Source organism: Megalopta genalis, chromosome 4 (genome assembly GCF_051020955.1).
Source record: "Megalopta genalis isolate 19385.01 chromosome 4, iyMegGena1_principal, whole genome shotgun sequence".
NCBI lineage: Eukaryota > Metazoa > Arthropoda > Insecta > Hymenoptera > Halictidae > Megalopta > Megalopta genalis.
In genome coordinates this window covers 27,809,074-27,829,600 of record NC_135016.1, presented here as the reverse complement: position 1 = coordinate 27,829,600, position 20,527 = coordinate 27,809,074, and the positions used below count along the sequence as shown (strand labels likewise).

The 20,527-nt window shown below is 42.7% G+C and overlaps 1 protein-coding gene across 2 annotated transcripts in view; it reads left to right on the top strand.

The window, feature by feature from the left end:
* Nucleotides 1–20,527, top strand: part of Sema2a (Semaphorin 2a) — a 489,458-nt gene that overhangs the window by 447,724 nt on the left and 21,207 nt on the right. For both annotated transcript variants that reach the window (XM_033466751.2, XM_033466748.2), the window contains exons 4-6: nucleotides 6,422–6,484; nucleotides 8,460–8,567; nucleotides 11,145–11,415. In XM_033466751.2, the coding sequence (XP_033322642.2) occupies nucleotides 6,422–6,484; nucleotides 8,460–8,567; nucleotides 11,145–11,415 (442 nt within the window). The remainder of the gene's footprint in view (nucleotides 1–6,421; nucleotides 6,485–8,459; nucleotides 8,568–11,144; nucleotides 11,416–20,527) is intronic.

Here is a 20,527-nt window from a genome sequence, read left to right as displayed (position 1 = left end):
ATTATAGACTGATGGATTTTCAAGTTCTGACGAATTTTTAGAAAAGCGTTCTGAATCTCCAATTCGATCTGTCTAGACTTTGACAGAAAATTCTATAAAAATTTGAGTACGCTATTGTCGCTAACCGTGGCTCGCAGCTTCGTCCGAGTGCGATTCATCTATTTCCGTTTAAATATCTCGAATTGAAATTTTCGAGGCGTAGACTATAAATTTCGGCCCGTGAAAAAGCGGCTTAATATAAATACAACGTCTGGTTGATGTTCGAGCAATTTTCAGCGTATCTTCGAGTTTAGTTCACCGCCGCGGAAGAAGAGACGTAGCAGTGCTCCGAGCAATCAATTCGAGATAGGCTTGGCCGAAGTTATGACCGAGTAATCTTTAAAATATCTCGGCAGCTGTAAAACGGGATCCGCCTCCTTCGGAGTTATTCACGGTGCGTCAACTCCCGCGGACGTCTGTCTGGCGCGTATGAAGCCCCGGAAATCCTGCAGTTTCAGCGGTTTCGTTGTCCTCCCTCTCGCTGTCTTCCGCATCGCTCGTATAACAGATATCGTCGCGTGCGCCCGGCAAAAACAATTCTTTCGTTAATTTATTAGTCGTAGATCACTGTCGAGTCGGCCTCGGCCGTGTGTTTCGGCTCGTTCCGGCCCGCTCGGGCTCGTTCCGGCCTGTTCCGGGCTGTCCCGGCTTTTCCCGGTGGATTCGACGAGGACAATTTCGAGGATCAACGCCGTTTCTGGCCGTGACACTGGCCCGGGGAGCGGCACGCGACGTCCGCAGGAGATCGATCGTTAAGGCCGACGCGTTTCGGACGATTGACCGTGCAAACGAACCACTTCCTTTTCCGGATCGTGTCCACCGAACTCTGCCGCGCGAGAACGATCCTCTGCGAGCAGAGATAAGAGGCAAGACCCTTCCGAGGCAACCAAATGCATCGCCGAAGGGTTTGCGAGCTCGCGGTTTCCGTTTTTCAGAATAATGTTAGCCTGCTACGTGTGCTCGGGATCTTTGATCTTCCCTGGCCAGCAGGAACGGTTTCTCTCTCTCTCTCTCTCTCTCTCTCTCTCTCTCTCTCTCTCTCTCTTATTGGCTTACGCGCAACGCGCCTGCAGATACCGCGCCGCAATTTATTACTGCGTGCGTTTACTCCTTGCTGCCTCTGTCAATACATTTTTCATTCATGCTCGGATTCGTTCTTTTCTTTTACACAGTATTTTTCGATCGAGATTTGATAACATTGTGAACAGATTTTTCTATAAAGTTGTTTTTAATGCTGCCTTAAAAGACAATATCTTAATTGATTGAAGTTAAATAGATGGATAGATCGAAGATCTTTACGCCAGATCAGAATTTATCGAAACATTTTAAAAGAGCAGCAGATTGAGAAAAATTTATTTCTCTTGCGAAGAATTTTAGTAAATTGCAGATAGCGCGACAGTGATCTTGAAAGTGCATAGAATCCATATCGGATCATGATACTCATCTCGAACTCGTCGAAATGTTCCAAAGATGGTAAAACACGAGGTTCATTTATTATTTCGTGCGACCTCTTCTCGTGTAATTCTTCTAAATGTATACATGTGGGCAACAGTGAATGACTAGGATGATTTTACATCAGCCATTCAAATGTAATCGGATGATGTTGGAAGTTATTCGTGGGTACACTGTCTTCATAATCTCATCAAATTGTAGAGTGTCATTTATGTTAATGTTACTTCTGTAACAAACTCAGGCGTCTTGCTGACTCGTAACCAGATTATCGGTTGTCAGTCGTCCGTCGTAAATGGCGTCCATACCTATTATTTCTGGAATGCGATTAGTAATCACCGATTAGAGATTGACGGTCCTACGGTCTATTTTTAGACGTACCAGTATCAGTCACCTTTGCATCGAGTGCCTCAAAATCGGATCCAAATACATTCAGATTCGTCCATTGTCTGTTTATTTATTAAGCATTTGTTCGTCAAAATATCTAAACGCAAACGACGGCTAAATTGGAATACTGATTTTTGAATTCCACAAGGGAATCTCTATTATTCGAACTCTCAAGTACCCAAATAATGTTTCATACGCAAGCGGTTCAATCTAAGTTGACCTATATAGGAAGCAATCTATTGTACAAGTCAGTAACTGCACTTTAACTAAGTAATTGTTCTGTTATCCGAACGATACTGCTCCTTCAATTAGTTTAGATAAACGAGGTTCCGAGATTGAAATATTGTTGCTCGATATTATAATTTACATTGTTCTACAGTTAATTGTACTTTTATATATACATATAATATATATAATACCTTTTACTTGGATTACAATACGATGATTAATACAAATGGGACACGAGTTTACATTTTGATGCTTCCTTCTGCCTAAGTCTTATTGGCTAGCATCATTGTAGTCAGACAATAGATGTCCTACAGCTTATTATCTATTACTTATTTTATTATCCTACCTTATAGACCGAGACATGTATTTCGCAGTTATACAGGGTGTCCCAAAAATGTCTCGCAATCCGAAAGTGGCGGATTCCTCAGGTCGTTTGAAGCAACTTTTTCCTTTACAAAAATTTTCTCCGAGGCACCATTAACGAGTTATTAACGAAAAACAGTGACCAATGAGAGGCAAGCTCAGCTGGCGCGAGGCGACCGAACCAATCGGCGGAACTGGGACTCGACCGCTGGCACCGTTGGCTCGGCCGCCTCGCGCCAGCTGAGCTAGGATTCGACCACTCGACCGCTGACGCTGTTAGCTCGGCCGCCTAGCGCCAGCTGAGCTCGCCTCTCATTGGTCACTGTTTTTCGTTAATAACTCGTTAACGGTGCCACGGAGAAAATTTTTGTAAAGGAAGAAGTTGCTTCAAATGATCCGAGGAACCCGCCATTTCCGGATTGCGAGACATTTTTGGGACACCCTGTATACATATACAATACTCAACGTGCAAAGTAGAATACTTAAATTCTATCTTCTTGCTGATTACGTGGTAGCTCTAAAAAGCTACAATTTTAATATCAGACACTCTCAAACAAACGGTGAAGAAACAACTAAAAAATGAACGCTAAATTCGTCGATTTATTCCGCGAATAACTTGAAACAGTTTACGATTTCAAACTGCACAAACTTGCCACAATAGTCGCCCGAATAGTTTTCCAGGCGAATTTACCGTTGACACGTTCCGAACCAAAAATCCGCGCCGTTTCAAAAGGGAACCCGAGAGAAACAAGCAGCGTGTCCCAAACACGGTCGCTGGCAAGGTAAACTTTTATTAGGGAAAGTCGGGCGGCGTGTCCCGGAATCGGCAGTCGACACATCAAAGAGTAGGTTGATCGCGAGAAGAGATACGTCTCGGGGCTTGATGCCTCCTCGAGCTTCCTATTGCGCGTCTCCGTCTGCTGACCCTATTCCGCGGCGCATTTGCTGCAGAAAACTTTCGAAAGGCGAGCGAGTGCACGGCGCTTGCCGCATTTACCGAGCCGCGTCGCGACGACGTCGTCGGCTTCATCTTCGCCTTCGTCTTCGCCGTCTACACCGCCGTCGCGTCGCGATCCGCACAATGACACGAGTGCCGGCGGCCTCTTCTTCCCGCTTGCGAAACGTGAAGCATGCACTCATGACACCTCTTCGAGGCCGACGTTGGGCCGTGTCGAGCGGTCGAGCCTAGAAAAAAGGAACGCGAAGAACCGGTTGCCAGGCGAGTCGCGACTGTGAAACGAGCGTGCGAAAGACCGTTATCGCCGCGAATCCTTTTGTTTCTCGTTCCGAAAGACTCGTAATTTTGACGATGCTATAATTGAATTTTCCTCGATGTAGTAGTCGCACCTACACGTTTTGGAGCACCAAATGTCGTTCGAAATGTTCAAATATGCATGGTTACTGAGACAAAGACCGTCAAAGTTGACGATTTATAATCTCGTGCATGAAAGTTTCTTAAAAATAGTAACAATGTTTCCATAGTAGTAATAATGTTTCTCTAACTGACGCTAAGATTGTGCACAAAAATGGACAATTTGGGAAAAGGAAATACGATTATTCAAGCCTTGTAGCTCGTTTTTTATACTTGTTGTCAAATTCGTAACTATAAAAACGAACCGCAAGGCTCGAATAATCGTATCTCATCTTCCCAAATTGTTCATTTTCGTGCACAATCTGAGAGTCAGTTAGGGAGACATTGCTGTATTCTTCGACTTGTAAATAAAAATGGACAATCTGGGAAGAGGAGATACGATTATTCGAGCCTTGCGACTCGTTTCTGTAATTATTGACAATCGATAACCATAAAAAACAAGCCACAAATAAAATCGTATCGAATAATCGTATCTGCTCTTCCCAAATTGTCCATTTTTGTGGACAACCTGAGCGTCAATTAGAGAGACATTACGGTACTATGATGATAAACGTTGTACATAAGCGACGCAAAATATTTTTGAATTGAGTTTGGTGCTTCCCTCCTGAATATGTCCGAAATCGTTGCCACTTTATATCATAACGACAGAAAAAGTTGGAATAGTCATCGAAAGACTTGCTCCAACGCGACATCCGATCGAAAAATGTTGCCCGTTTTTGCTCGAATGTTACAAAATTCGAGTTCAACGTGCCAAGTACAGCTTATCAACGCTCTCTGTAATTTAACGTCAAAGACCTTGATGTTAAAATTATTATATTGAATTTCCTATTTTCCTTATTACATCGCGAATTGTATACATTTGCGGGAAAAATGAAATGCTGAAATTGAAAACAGTGAAACGATTAAAAGAAAAAACTAAGGACGTTGATGTATTAATTTCAACTTATTAAAATTATTTCAGGAAGCGAACAACGTTCCACATAGTTCGTAGGTCTTGCAATTGATGCAAACAACTTTGATATTTTGCATAAAGATCCGCGGTATACTAATTATATAATTATAGCTAAATATCGGGGAATTATTGATATTCGGCAGCCTCGAGACATTTGACAACCTCGACAAGCAATTTGTATAAAAATCGTACGAAGCTATGAACTGTGACGAACTTTTTGGGATAAGGTACCACTGTGTGACGTTCCGCGGATTATCCATCCATAATCCAGGGCGTCGACGACGTCTACACCGAATCCCTCGCCGTTCGAAGACGACACCGTCGAATGGACGGGGCTAACGAAGTTTGAAAAGTGTATCGCGCCGAGTGTGCGTTGTAATTGAGTCTGACGGGGTCGTTTGACGGTTGTGTTCCTCATGATCGCCCTATTTCCGCCCGACTACCGACGGCACGCCAAATTTAATCTCCCGCTCTGCTTTTAATCGGAAACTTCGTCGTTTCGGCGCGCTGGCTTTGCTAATGGGATTCGAAACGGTTGGGAGTGTACCGTTGCCGGCGATGACAACGCTTGGGCGCAGCTTTCTTTGATCAGCTCGGCTGAAAGGTAACAGTGGCGCCTGTCTGATTTGGTTAGCACGAGGAGGTGCCCTCTCCCGATCGGTTCCTAAAGCCGAGGAGGATGTCCTTGTCATTCGGAAAGGATTAGCGAATTTCGTAAGATGTTCGACGACTCGATTTCGACGGCATTACACCGAATTGCCACCGTTTGTCAACATCTCGACATTTCGCAGAGTTGTTTGAGCATTGTCTCTGGCTCGTCGGTGAAATAATATGTTCGATTAACTCTTAGCGGACGACGACTTTTTCGGCCGAGTCAGGTAATAGGACTAGGCGACTTTTGCAAATATGTCGAGTGTCTTATATGGTACAATAAAATGATCTTACATATATAAATTATCTTACAAAAACGTTATGTTTCGTTAGTTTATCTATATTCACACTTTTATGAATATAATTTTACACAAATTATGATTTGCAGTTTCGTTCGGTGTGATAGTTTATAAAACATTGACCAAGATGCATTCTTGGTTTATCTGCACATGTATCACAGAAACAGGTCGTCTCATGTCTTCCCCCTGGTTTGTTTCGACTGGAACAAACTTTACAATCTTTCTTTGTGCCAGTAACAATTACACGCAGTTTCTCGTTTAGACGAATTTCGTCAGAGTTGGATGTCGAACTTGAAGATCTATCTCGTGGTTGACGATAATCTCCTCTCAATTTGTTGATCAAAATTTTGCGAAAGTTCAAATGTGTAACTGGCTGTTCGTTTCTCTGTCTTTTTACATGTTTGTAGAGAATGTACGAATTGATTAAACAAATTTCCAGTCCCCGGAAAAATAATTTGCGCCACCACTTCAGGGACTTTCACATAAAACAGTAGGTCGGATAATGTTGGAGATAACGAAATCTAACATAAACACCGTCTGTCGCCTCTCGCTCGCCATTCGTCCTGCCGCGCGAAATGCCGTGGCGACCGAGAGTCGCATCTCGTCCGCTAAGGGTTAAGCATTGTTTCACGCGCTGCCACGTCGAATCGAAGTAACCATTCTGTTTCTTTTCTGTTTCAGAGGGACGTGTTGAACCTGGAGCCAAGCAATGTGGCGAACTGTGTGTCCAAAGGGAAGTCCGAGGTATGCATCGCTCTTTTCATCGAAGATTCAACGTGAAATCATTCTGATCTTCCTTCGGTATCCGTTATATGAGCCGTTTATTTTGAAAGTGGCATAAGTCACTTTATCGTAATGAAAAGTGGTGATTTTTTAATGTTTATACGAAATTATTTATACTGAGAAAAATATCAGTATCCTGAGATAACAAATACAAGTAAATCTTCTCGAAAGTTAGCATCCATATTTTTAAACGTGTTAAAACGCAAACCCTTAAATATATCGACTTCGAAACAAAGTGACTTATGCCACTTTCAAAATAAACGGCTCATATTTCAAGATCCTTCGCGCATTCTTTTTAAACAACGTTTAATTAATCCGCACGGAACAAAGTACACGATCTTGAAACCTGAAACTTATTGGAAACCATAAGAAATTTCGACCAACGGGGTCTTAACGCTGACGATAAGAGAGGCAATGGCAAGGCGACGTGACTCGTGAACGCGAACAATTGACGTCGAGGAGAACCGTAGACAGAATGCGGAAAGATTCGATGGTTCTTCGATTTTTCCGGTAAAGGGCAAAGAAACGAAGTGCGCTACTTTGTGCTTTGACGATCGCAAGGGTTCGTTCGATTCAAAGAGAAAGGAGCGGCGAGAACCAAATTAAAGGCGCAATTAAGAGCGGACAGAAAAACGGTCCGTTTGAGGCAGCGTATGATATTTTCGATAAAAGTCGGAAAGAAACGCGTCGGGTAGCGTGCACGTGGAATCGGAATCGGCGGACTCTTTTGCGAATCAAAGTAATTCGAGTTCATTTGAAGGCGCCTGTAACACAATGCCTTCGTTACTCTTGTTATTCCTCGTTTTTCATGTAAAATAAACGCGGCCGCGAGACCAGCGAAAGAGAGATCACGTTTAATGGACCGTACATTTCAATTCCACCGCTGTGGAAGAATAGACTCCGAAATTTGATATCTGACGGACGCGTTCGCTTCTGCCACAGGGTGCGATGTTTCTTTCTCCTTTCAACAAAACTGTGCACCGAAAACAATGCTCGATCAACGCGAGATCAACTGCCTTCGTTGAACCATATCTTATAATATTTTTCGAAACTGTTTTAAACTCTTCGTCCACAAATATTTTTTGTTAAGTTGTCCCATGGTGACAAGTAATATAGATACACAGTTTCAAATTCTCTACAGTCTTCATCGGAAGAATGCTAATGACCAAAATAACGTGCCACAACGAAATTCGTTGCTCCACTCCGTGTGATTTTAATTCTCATAAATTCCAAACACCTTTGAAACGTATGCTTCGTAATGCAGAAATATCTTACTTCCGCGACAGAAAATTTGTATCTTGTGTATCTCCTCGGCCGCATAATTACCAGCATAACGATAAATAACTTGAATGAAATGTCTTCGATAGAAAATCAAAATGTTCGGAAAACTGGCTTTGCGGAATACAAAAATTGCGAAAAATTCGCGCGAACGATGGACGAGCGTCGACTCGATCATTTTGAACATTTTCGACGAAGAATGAATTCGTCCACGAAGATTTCATAATCGAGCACTTTATAATCAGCGTGTTCGATTCGATAATCGCGAGAATCGCAAGGAACCGCATAAAATTGGCGCGTTCGTTCTCATTCGTTTTAGCAAGCGACCGCTTATCGCCGGTTCATTCGTATTCACGGTGTCACGCACCGCGCCGAGGTGTAAGGTCCACGCAAATATTCTCTACGTGACGACAAAACCAATTTATTTCTCGCGCGGCCGGCGATTTCGCCCGAAATACGGGACCGATGTGATCGATCACGGAACAACCCTTCGCCTCGATCCCGTTCGAAATAATTTTTTCGGAAAAATCCGTGTCCGTGCATGAAGCTCTTGTCCTCGCCGCCTGTCGTCCGCCCACGCGCTCCATCGTCCCCGCTCGCGCCGCGTTTCTTTCCACGTATCAACCGAAAATTCAATTTTCTTCCCCTTCCTTTGCAGCACTTCGACTGCCGGAATCACATAAGGGTGATCCAGCCAATGGCGGACGGGAATCGGCTCTACATGTGCGGCACGAACGCTCACTCGCCCAAGGATTGGGTGATTTATGTAAGTATCTCTCTACCGTTTGTTGTTCATCCCGGATTCTGCAGAACGTCTGCGAGGAATGCCTGATCAAGCGTCCCTCTTTAGGGTTGTCGGGGGAAGTCGGTGACTTCCGATCTTTAGGGTTTGCGGCCACTTATTCGCTCCCGATCTTTTCAGCGAGCAGTCTAGTTTAAATTTTCAGGGTCGTCGCGAATTCTATACAACAATTCGTGTCGCTTTATTACGTCTCGTACAATGTAAACATATTTTGTGCAGACCTCGTGAACAGTACGTATACATATAATTTATAGCTCGAAGATTGCTCGCAGAATTGCACTACATTTTTCTAAACATTTCACCGGCTTATGATTTTTATGTGACGATCATTGACGTTGAAATGTTAATCGTTCACCTGGTTTATCAGCAACCGATTAAACATTTGATCGTACCGATCATACATTTGAAGAAGAACAATTTGTTTACTTGTTCACGTATACTTCGCGTATACTTTCCTACTTCATTTAAAGGTAATTGTTAAGTCGAAAGGGCTTGCAGCTCCTTGTTCAACGTATACCGATTTCGAAAATCTCTATTTTATCGAATCGTCCGATGAATAAGAAACGGAATCGTCGATAATTAAAATTCCTGTCTCCGCGATTCGCCGGCCGGATCTTGTTAAACCACCGATTTTGTCGAATTTTCGCTTTGATTCTGTCGGAGCCGGGTCCCCGCGGGAACGAAATTATGCAGCAAGGTAAATGAATCGTGCGTTCAAGTACCCGTGTAATGAAGTCAAAGAATATATTGGTCTCGCTTTGTCGAAAATTACGACTCCCGTGCGTGTAATAGAGTCTCGCACGGTAATGTGCAGCTTTTGCGTAGAAACGCGTCGGTCGTCTAGCCCCAAATTTTCCGGCATGCGCGCGCGACGCATCTTTCACCGAGGTTCCCCCATCGAGAGCATAATCGAAATACCGAACGAACGTGCGGTCCCCGGGTTACTTGAACAACAACCCTTGTCTGTAACGCCGAACCTACAGATCTGCCGAAATCACGCGGTTTTTGATTATTCATTCCGCGATTACCGGAAGCATCGATGCTCTTTTTAAAGTCATTCCGATAGATTGAAATCATGACGAATACAGCTTCGTCACTTTTATACGGGTTCGAGCGTTCCGGTGCTTTAATGAGCTACAAATAACCGTGCCGATAAAAAAACTCGGATTGACTCCGAGGAAAAATAATCTGTAATTGGAGTTTTAATAACCAACGCTGCTGAAATAACTTCTACTTCGCGGGGATATCGATCGGTTGTTAACGTATTTATAAACTTGCATTCGGATGTTAATTTCTGGCTGAATTTGTCATTTGTAGTTAAATATTTCTGAATTTATTTTCTGGCGCATTAACTCGTTCATTGAATTAATAATGAACGGCTTTAGACCGCGTTAGCTTCGTTAAACCGCCGCTGTCACACTTTTTATGAGAAACTCGTACGTCATACTGGGTCACTCGACCTAGTTCAGTTTTCAGATAACCGTGACTTAAAAAACTAGCAATACCATCGGGTCTCGAAAATGTAAGAATATCATTTGAACAGTTTAGAACATCGTTTTCATTATTAAAACTCGACATCTCGCTCGCAAGTATACGAAATTAATTATCAATTTCACTCCTCTCAGGACCCTTTCGTTTTTCCGAAAAAATATTGGGTTGGCAACTAAGTAATTGCCGATTTGTTCAATGAAATAAAAAATTTTTTTTTACTTGGAATGTAGTTTAATCTGTAATGTATTTTCCATTTTGTTCGATGACCTTTTGCCATCTCTGTGACAACTTGAAAATTCCACGCTCGTAGAAAGTCTGATCCTTTTCGGCCAAAAATTGAGTTAAGTGAGATTTTACAGCGTCATCATCATTAAAAGTTTTACCACGAGGGGAGTTGTCCAGGGATCGAAATAAGTGGTAATCCGATGGCGCGAGATCAGGACTATATGGTGGGTGTAACATCAATTCCCAATCAACATCCATGAATTTTTGCCGAGTGGACAAAGACGTGTGCGGCCTAGCATTATCCTGCTGGAAAATGACACCTTTACGATCGACCAATTCTGGTCGCTTTTCCTTGACCGCTGCATTCAATTTGTCCAGTTGCTAACATTCACGGATAATAAAAAATAACATAAAAATAACAATAATAATAATTTTATAATATAACATTTACGGATATCATAAAAATGGGAGTGAGAGACATCTATAACTGAAATCGGCAATTACTTAGTTGCCAACCCAATAAGTGGGACATTTTGATCCGGCGCGACAGCGGAAAGTTAAATTCGAAACTATTACGGGAGACTCGAATGACGTCCGTTTTCTCTTCGGAATCGTGGGAAAACGTGTTTCAACGTATAGATGAAAATTATTGTGCGTTTAAGGGGTTGACGAGGGTCAGGAAAATCTGTGCGATTTTATAGTCGGTCGAATGGCGGTCTTTGTCGGGAGAGCAGGAGTGAAAGCGAGGCGAGAATGCGATCGTTGCGAAACTAGTTGTCGTTAAAGGAACGATCATTTTGGTGAATTAATCCGTTCTTTTCGCAGAGCAATCTGACCCATTTACCCCGCCACGAGTACGTCCCGGGCGTGGGAATGGGTATAGCGAAGTGTCCTTACGATCCTACGGACAATTCGACCGCCGTCTGGGTGGAAAAGGGCAATCCTGGTGACTTGCCAGCTCTTTATTCCGGCACCAATGCCGAATTCACGAAAGCCGATACCGTAATCTTCCGCACGGATCTCTACAATTTAACCACCGGTCGCAAGGAGTTCAACTTCAAGAGGACACTGAAGTACGACTCGAAATGGCTGGACAGTAAGTACTCTTACACTCCACGATTTCTTCCTCCGTCTCGTACTATCGTTCTCAAACAAGCTAATACCTCGGGAATTAGTAGTCTGGCTTCCAAGAACTTTTACGCCGTCTCGTACGTTCTTGAACCGCAAAGACTAGTTCGCAGCTTTATCGAACATTTCATTTCACGTTCCAACGTACGGTGGAGCAAGAAATGAAATTTTCGGTTTAAACTAGTCACGATTAACTATTCATTCGGTTGATCTAGATTTGTAACGCATGACATATTGAAATGACGAACTGACGCCGGAAAATATCATTTTCCTGCGCAGAAGTTTCTCTTGGACATCCTATTTAATTGCACTTTACGCTTTGGACCAACAACTTGTACAGTGGACTATCCTGTAACAAACTAAATTATTGTGGAACCTCGTTCGATATAGCATTCATTCGTTGTAAGATAAATTGATTGATATTGATATATACATATTACCGAATATTATTATCGAATATGCGGCACAATTATTAATTTTTTTATTATGGAATACAATGATTTTCACTCAACAGAGGATATATTTAATATGGAAGACAAATTTGAAAGAACATGCACAAATGCATGTACTACAGATTTAGTCTATTATACGGAGTGTTCCATAATTATGTTATGGCCTGGAAACGGGTGATTCCTGAGGTCGTTTGAAGCAACTGTTTCCTTAGCGAAAATGCAATACGCGGCTTCGTTTACGTGTTATTAACGAAATACACTGACCAATAAGAGGCGAGCTTGGCTGGCAGGAGGCGGCCGAACCAATGCGCGGTCGAAGCTCCAGTTCCGCGCATTTGCCTCGCGCTAGGCGTACTCGCCGAGACGAAATACACCGACCAATAGGAGATGAGCTCGTCTAGCGGTAGGCGGCCGGCCAATCGGCGGAACTGGGCTTCGCGCGCTCGTTGGCTCGGCGAGTTCGCCTAGCGCGAGGCAACCGAGCCAATGCGCGGAACTGGAGCTTCGACCGCTCATTGACTCGGCCGGCTCGTGCCAGCCAAGCTCGCCTCTTATTGGTCAGCGTATTTCGTTAATAACTCGTAAACGAAGCCGCGGATTGCATTTTCGCTAAGGAAAAAGTTACTTCAAATGACCTCAGGAATCCCTTTCCGGGTATTAACATAATTATGGCCTGTATTTCAAGTTTGTACATTGGCCATAATGTGAAAAATAAAACAATTATAAAGAAGAGGAAGTAGAGAAGTCATTTACTTTTAATTTAATGAGAAAAATTGTTCGCTGTAGCATTCGTTCGTTGCAGAATAACCCACTGTATTCAGCTTACAGTTTACGTACTAAATTACAGCACAGTCGTCGAAATTAGGCGAATTTTGATCCGAGTAGCAAAGTAGAATGGAATCAGTCCTATTAGAAATCGAAGGTACCTGAATAAAATCAAGCGTGCGAGTTTAGGATAGAAAGAAAGAACACAATGCGCGCTGGTTATCCGCGTTTATGGCAACCGTGGACGAGAAGCCCGCGTGAAATCGAGTGAAGGGTCGGGCGAGGGTGAAACAGAGGTATTCGGTGTACGAGTTCCGCCGTCTCAAAACGAAATTACGGCCGAATCGGTTTTCCGTGAAGACGGAAATTTTCATTAGGGTCGAGATGCGGATTTCCAAGAGAAAAACGTAGGGGCGGAGAACAGAGGAGGGAAAGGCTCTTCGTTACGCCGAGGCTCTTTGAAGCCCGGCACGTTGCAAGAAACACGTAGCACGCTTAAATAGTTGCGTATAAAGCCGATACCACACCGGTTCCCTTGTTCCAAGGTGGAATGGGGGTTGACAGTCTTTGAGCGTGTCGACTAGTGTCGAGAGGTTTTCACGGGGAACCGTGTAAAAAAAAGCTGGTGTCGAGCTGGTGCGGGGAAGATAAAAAGCGGTTCTCGAAGGGCGGTCTGGCTCGTCGGTAGAATGCCATCAGGCTTTGCGGAGGGTGTTGCCTTCGAGAAGGCGGAGTAATAAAATAACACCCGGCAACAATTTTCGGCGAACTAACTGCCAGGCCGCGCGGATACTCTTCTGCAGTTTTTCCGAGAGGGTCGAGGGGGGTTGAAACTTTCTGGCATTAGTCCGAGACACACTTCGCTCGCAGTGCAACACGAAAATTAGTATTCGACATCGTTTTCTGAGAATTCATTCGACGGATTTTTCTTGTTTGTTTCAACAACTACGGAGATTAGACGAAGTCGAAGCAATTTATTCGACACGTTAAGTGCCGGTTATTAACTCCGAAAATTCCCACAGTATCAAAATCAATTAATTTATGTAATCGAAACAAGAAAGATAATACTTTGTACTCTGATGTCACCGACACGACGCTAAATTATTAATAATGTAAGGTAATCATTTAAAATACATAAATAAAAACACAAAATCTTTAATTTATAAATTCCTATAAAATTTCGCAGCGGCATAATGATTTTTATGTCAATTCAACTTTCGATATGATTATTATATTGGTAGATGTATCAGAAAAAGCTTCAGAGTGCAAAGAGTTAAAATTTATCGCAAGAAATATTAGTTCAACTGTTTTCTATCCCAAAAGTCCTAGGAACATTCAGTTTATTCAATATATTACAATAAAAATGAATTTCGAAGGCTAGAGAAACTTTGCTTGACCAGCCGGAAGGTCCTTCACGATTAAAATAAACGTACCACAATTACTTTCCTTTAATACGCGCGTCTTGTATTTTTTATGCACATTATAAACGCACATAAATTCGCGTCCAATTATGATAAGAGCTAACGAGACATTAACATGTTCACCGCCTAGCGTGTCTTGGCAGCCTCGCAGCCGTTACACCGTATTATATTAACATTACTGCTGGTCAGTGGTTTAATTAAATAATAAGACTATATTTACTTGGATCTTCGAGTAAAGTCCGGTCTCCGTTATCATAAGCGTTGGAATGATACAGCTTTTAAAAAGCGGTCCTTCCGATACTCTGGCAGCCGTAACGTCGCCAACTGGTTAAATTACAAAATAGTTCAGGATTTCACTATTTTTCTTGTGTCGAAGCAAGAAAGTAATTTAGCCTCCAAAATGATCTTCTGTGTACGTTTACTAGCTTAAATAATAATAGCTTAAATAATAAGACTATATTTACTCGGATCTAGTCCGGTCTCCGTTATCATAAGCGTTGGAATGATACAGCTTTTAAAAAGCGGTCCTTCCGATTACTCTGGCAGCCGTAGCATCGTCAACTAGTTAAATTACAAAACAGTTCAGGATTTCACTATTTTTCTTGTGTCGAAGCAAGAAAGTAATTTAGCCTCCAAAATGATCTTCTGTGTACGTTTACTAGCTTAAATAATAATAGCTTAAATAATAAGACTATATTTACTCGGATCTAGTCCGGTCTCCGTTATCATAAGCGTTGGAATGATACAGCTTTTAAAAAGCGGTCCTTCCGATTACTCTGGCAGCCATAGAATCGTCTCTCCCAACTAGTTAGATTACAAAACAGTTCAGGATTTCACTATTTTTCTTCTGTCGAAGCAAGAAAGTAATTTGGCCTCCGAAATGATCTTCCGTGCACGTTTACCAGCTTTAAACAGTCGAATAAAGTGTACCGGCCCGAACAGCGTACACCCTTCAAGCTCGACATCGGCCGGTGATCAGTCACCCTGACATCTCGCGCGGCAACAAAGAAAGCGAAACCATTCCGCCCCCGCGATCCGCAGTGTAACCGAGTCACGTAATCAGTCGCGAAACAATTTGGTCCGCGGGTCTCGCGCCCCGTATGATACAATGGAGTCGTAAATTCCCGGCGAAGTTGTCAATTAATTCCGCCGTCTACCCGGTGTATCCTGTCCGCGGTAATTCTCTCGCGAGGAAGAAGAGACCCCCACGGCTCGCGGACGGCCGTGGCACGGAATAATGGCGGCGCGTAGAGTGAAGTAGTTGCCTTATATTTCTCCGGAGGGTGCTGTTTGCCGCCCTCGGAGCGTGCCGGGGTCCGACCCGGCTTCAACCCTCCGTCAGGGGTCGCCGGGGGTCGGAGGAAGCGGAACAAGACGGAAGGATACCCGACGTCGACCCCATTTTCTATCTTTCTAACCCGTCCCCCTTCCCGCGGGACGCATGATTAGCCGTTTGTTTCGCCGTTTAATTTGAAGTCGGCGCCCTTTCCGACCGCCTCGATCCGCCGAGTCGAGTTCGGACCGGGACCGGGACCGTTACCGTTGAAAGCCGTGCCGCGAGTTTGTCTATTAACAGCGGCGTTGATTAAATGTAACAGAGACGCCCAACTATGGAGAGAAAGCATTCACACAAGAGCGGCAAGAAATATTTTCTTATTAATATCACATATTTAAGCCGAGTCTCTTGATTAGTAATAGAATTCATCTTTCGATGAGTAATCGAATTCATTTTTTTAACAACGTTTATAAGCAGTATCGATGTTTTGAAAACCAACTTGCCACCAGTTAACAGCTAATTTAGGCTTTACAATTATGTACGATGTTATTAACGATTATTATCAATGTTATTCAAATACATGCCTAGTACACTTATTTCTATCGACAATTAGTTAAATTAAGGAAACAACAGCACTGTGAATAATAATTTTTCAGTCGTTTTTTTTTTTAAATCGTGCAGCAGTGTTAGTCATTAAAAAGAACATTAGATCACATTGTGACAAAAATATTGTATAGTTATGTTTATTGTATTTATCGTATTAAATACATCGTATCCTCTTATAAAATATATTAAAAATGTCAAATGTCGAAGATACATATGTAATATAAATTCTTTATATTATTCTTTACATTATTTATAATATTCTATAAATCCTTTAAATGTCATGCCACGTGTTAGAATTTTAAATAATTATATTGAGCAAATTAATTTGTTGTTCTTTACGTGAAACACAAAATCGTGGTCGTCGCACACGTGCGACGTTGGTAGCGACGTGTCAATTTTTAAAGCACTTATGAAACTCGCCTCATAGTTTGTCGGAGAGACGAATAAGCTCACGTGCGGCTTCCTCTCTCTTTCTCTGTCTTTTCAGCCCTTACTTCCTGCACCCGCCCCTCGTCCCATTCGTCTACCTGTCCCCCCTTGTTCCATCTTGCTCGCGCCTGGAGCCTCTTCATAGAGCTCTCATCCCGTTCTTCGCCGTCCACGGGCAAAGTATGTGGAATGAAGATTGATTGCGATTTGCGGCTTCGCTGGAGATAAAGGATCGCCGGAAGCGGGTTGGAAGACGCTGGAGCAGGAGGGCCGGCGGATAGCTTAACAAGCTCTGAATAACCGACCGACGACCGGCCACTTTCACGGATCCTTGCGCCTGTCAAACGACCGTCCGACTACGCCTGTCAAACGACCAGCTGCGTCGGTTCACGTTCATTTGTTTCCTTCTGCGGGACCATCGCGATCTCGCGCACCGAGAGCGACCCACCCTTGGTACTCCTCGGCTGGTTAGCTACGTCGGAAGTCGGCCGAGGGTGCGCGGATGCTGATTGATCGTTCGGAGGACGTTTCGGTGGATTAAAATGCGATCAGAGGTGAAAAATACGGGGTATAATCGGCTGGTGCGACGAGGTTTCTTCGAAACCGCGGCAGAAGCCAGACGAACCCTTTTTAATTAAGTTGGACGAGGGGGTTGATTGCTCCGCGAGATGAATTTTAATTTCTTTCGGATTTGGTGCTTGGGGCGGACGTTTCAAGGAGATCCTCGTAAGCTGTACGTTTTTCTTGATGGTCTTTTATTTGCCAGGCCCCGGGAGATCGTGAAATAGAATAGTAACAGTTTATTGTTTGTTATTTTCTTCTGTCGCGAGATTTTTAACCTTTTGCACTCCGCTGTCCCCTCTCGTGGGGCATCGTAATTCTAGCATATTACTCGGATGTCCCCTCTCGTGGGACATTAAAGTTTATTAGTGATTACGGGGAATTGAGTTATTTCAGCGCAACTTTTTGAGACATGCATGTTTCCCTGAAGTTTTCTCTTGAAATGGCACAAGAAATCAAATCAAAATATGGTAAAATTACTAAGATATATACAAGAAATGTCAGCGGGTTTCGACGAGAACGTGAGAGGCGTGCTCACGACGGTCCGAGCACTTCAAAGGCGCCACTTGAAAAGAGCGATAAGGCAAGTTTGTAGAAGAAAGATCGGTATGCGAACATAGCACGCACTGTATAGTGAGATTTATGATCATAAAATCTGGAGGAAAAGATTTTCAAAGCTGAACTCAATCTGATTTGAAGCGTCGAGCGGTACAGATAGATCTAACGAGTGAGAAAATCGGAAAAGTGATTCTTCTCTTGGTAAATAAATTGTTTGGTAAAAGTTTTTTTGGTAAATATCATCTTGTGAGTTAGCAATAACAGTTAGAAATTTTCAACCTATGTATTTATTCATATTTTTTATTAGAACAATGGCAAAACGTTCAAACACGAATGAGTCTCATGACACAAGTAGTAGCGAAGATGAGCTCCAGATAGACGTTTATAGAGATATGTTAGAAATGTTACACAGAAATATTACTACAAATATGTAGAAGGTTTTCTTCTACAGTTAGGCTATCGTATTGATAGCTGTGATAGTGATATCGTCCAAGCAACAAGGCAAGAAAGAGTTCGCATAGATAGCGATTAAAACAACAAAACAAAATTATAAAAAATAAAATATTGATTTTTTTTTGCAAATTTCTCGATTTCAGTCAATTCATAAAAGTCCAATCTCATTATAATATGTTAGTTAGTTCCGAAACCATACTAAATAATACGAGGGTTTGTAAATACCCGTTTCTGCCGAAAAGTGGCGCTGTGTAGCTGGTAGCCAACGTCCAGAATGGTTCGGAGTGCTAAGGGTTAAAATATCTGCCACCATTTAATTTCATATAATTTTTGTAGTGGCTAGTGCACCGAGCGTGTCCGCCTACGTTTCCACCTAAAAACGAGTAAAGAAAGAATATTAATAATTTATTGTTTGTTATTTTCTACCGTCGCGAGACTTTTAAAATATCTGCCACCGTTTAATTTCATATAATTTTTGTAGTAGCTAGTGCACCGAGTGTGTCGCCTACGTTTCCACCCGAAAACGAGTAAAGAAAGAATATTTTTCTCTCGAGGTTATATTTTTCTCATGATCGTCATGGCTCCTGCAAACATACTGACGAATGTCGATCACTGCGACCTTGTTAAAAGACAAATGCACCGATGCACAATTTGCTGAGGCACTATTCTTAAAAAAAGACACCTGTTTGAAAAGCCGAAATTACTTGCGCAACGAACCGATACATCGCTCGATTTCAAAAAATAAATGCAATCTCGACACGTCTGAAAGTATAACCTAATCTCGGAAACACAAACCTCGCGATCGCTGAAACAACGCAAGGATCGATAGAAGTAGGATTTTGCGGGGTCACGATCCGTCGCACGCAAACGCAATCAGCGCCACGCTAATTACCAATATTTGCCGCGTAACGTTTCAGTCCCGTCTGCTCTGTAGCCGAGGCCACGCGCAGCATATCAATTCCTAATTAAGAAAGTTTTTCTGCGGAAGTCTGGCTACATCCAGCGAATATAATGCGCCGGTGAAGTTTCGCTTATTGTCAGACCCGCTTCTACAGTTTACCCACAGTCGTTCTCTCCCCCCCCCCCCGCCTGCACGTACATCCACGCACAAACACACACCGTGGAAAGCAAAGACCAGACGACAAGTCTAATTGAGTCTTCGAAACGTGGATCCTCCGCGGAAGTCGACGCCGAGGCGCGAAGTACAAGTTTACCCCGAAAACTTGCTCGACGAAAATCGAGGGGGCCGCAAAGGGCGGAGTCTGCTGGGAGAGGCCACGGAGAAAAAGATTGACACGGTCAATTTAGGATTTCTGCGGAGACGCTGCTGGTAGAGGGGCGGAATATTAACCAGTCGCGACTAATTCGCCGTATTTATTAACGAAGCGTCGGCGACGCGTCGCGTCGCGCCGTTTCTAACAGCGAGCGCGAGGGACCCGCGGAAAATAGAATTTCGTATTTGTACGCGGCACGGTCTAGACCCGGAAGCACGAGCACGAGCAGGAGCGCCGCCGACTTGTAAACTCCATGAAACTAGCCCCAAGGGTGATTTCATTATTCCTCTAGCGCGAGACGCGAAATCGAGAGTGCCGCGAGAACGTTTTCCCCTCTGCGTCGAGAACACCGCGGCAACTCGCGTCAACGAACGCGCCTAATCAAAACTCGACGCCACGCGAGCTGAAATAAGCGTTAGCCATGGGATATCAAGCACGTTGTAAGTGGGTTCGAATTTAACTCGATACAGTCTACGTTTCTCCCGAACGATCATGGCTTCGCTGTTCGGACGATGGAAACGGGCACAGTAAATTTTCCTTCGGCTTGTAAACGAAAATGAACAATTTTCGTTGAGGAAATACGATTATTCGAATCTTGCACCTCGTTTTTGTAATTGGACCGATTATTTTGAAAGTGGTGCAAGTCCACTTTCTTTCGTTTCGAGAAAATTGAATGTTAGCAGATCTGACAATTAAAAAATATAGGTTAATTATGTGAAGTCTGGGAATGTTTGTACCAATTTATCAATATGTAATTTGATTATATAAACTTCATTTAGGCGAATTTAACTAAAATAATGTACAATTTCCAGGCTGCAAATGTGGACTTACATCACTTTCATAATTAGTCAATTGTAAATATCATTTAATTTCAATTTTGAAATAACAAATATCACTTAAAATATATCTCATATTAATCAAATTTTGTTTATAAATAATAACAAGAAATAAAATCGGATTAGCATTTTTTATTTTGAACGTTAATTATATTTATATATTGTTAAACTTAACACAAGATATTGGTATTATTAATTATTTATGCTCTTCATGTGGCAGTGTTTTGAAATATTCATGATGCACAGGAGGTATATAAGGTAATAGCTGCTGCATATCCTTATATTTTTCGTATGCAATAGGCTTGGCATCGTGATGGAAATTCGACTTACACCACTTTCATAATCAATGGTTACGCAATTTCTTTTACCGGCCAATTTTAAATTGAACAAAGCATTGGCATTTTTTAAGATATTAAATACTAACTAGTTATAAACAAAAAGTTTACACT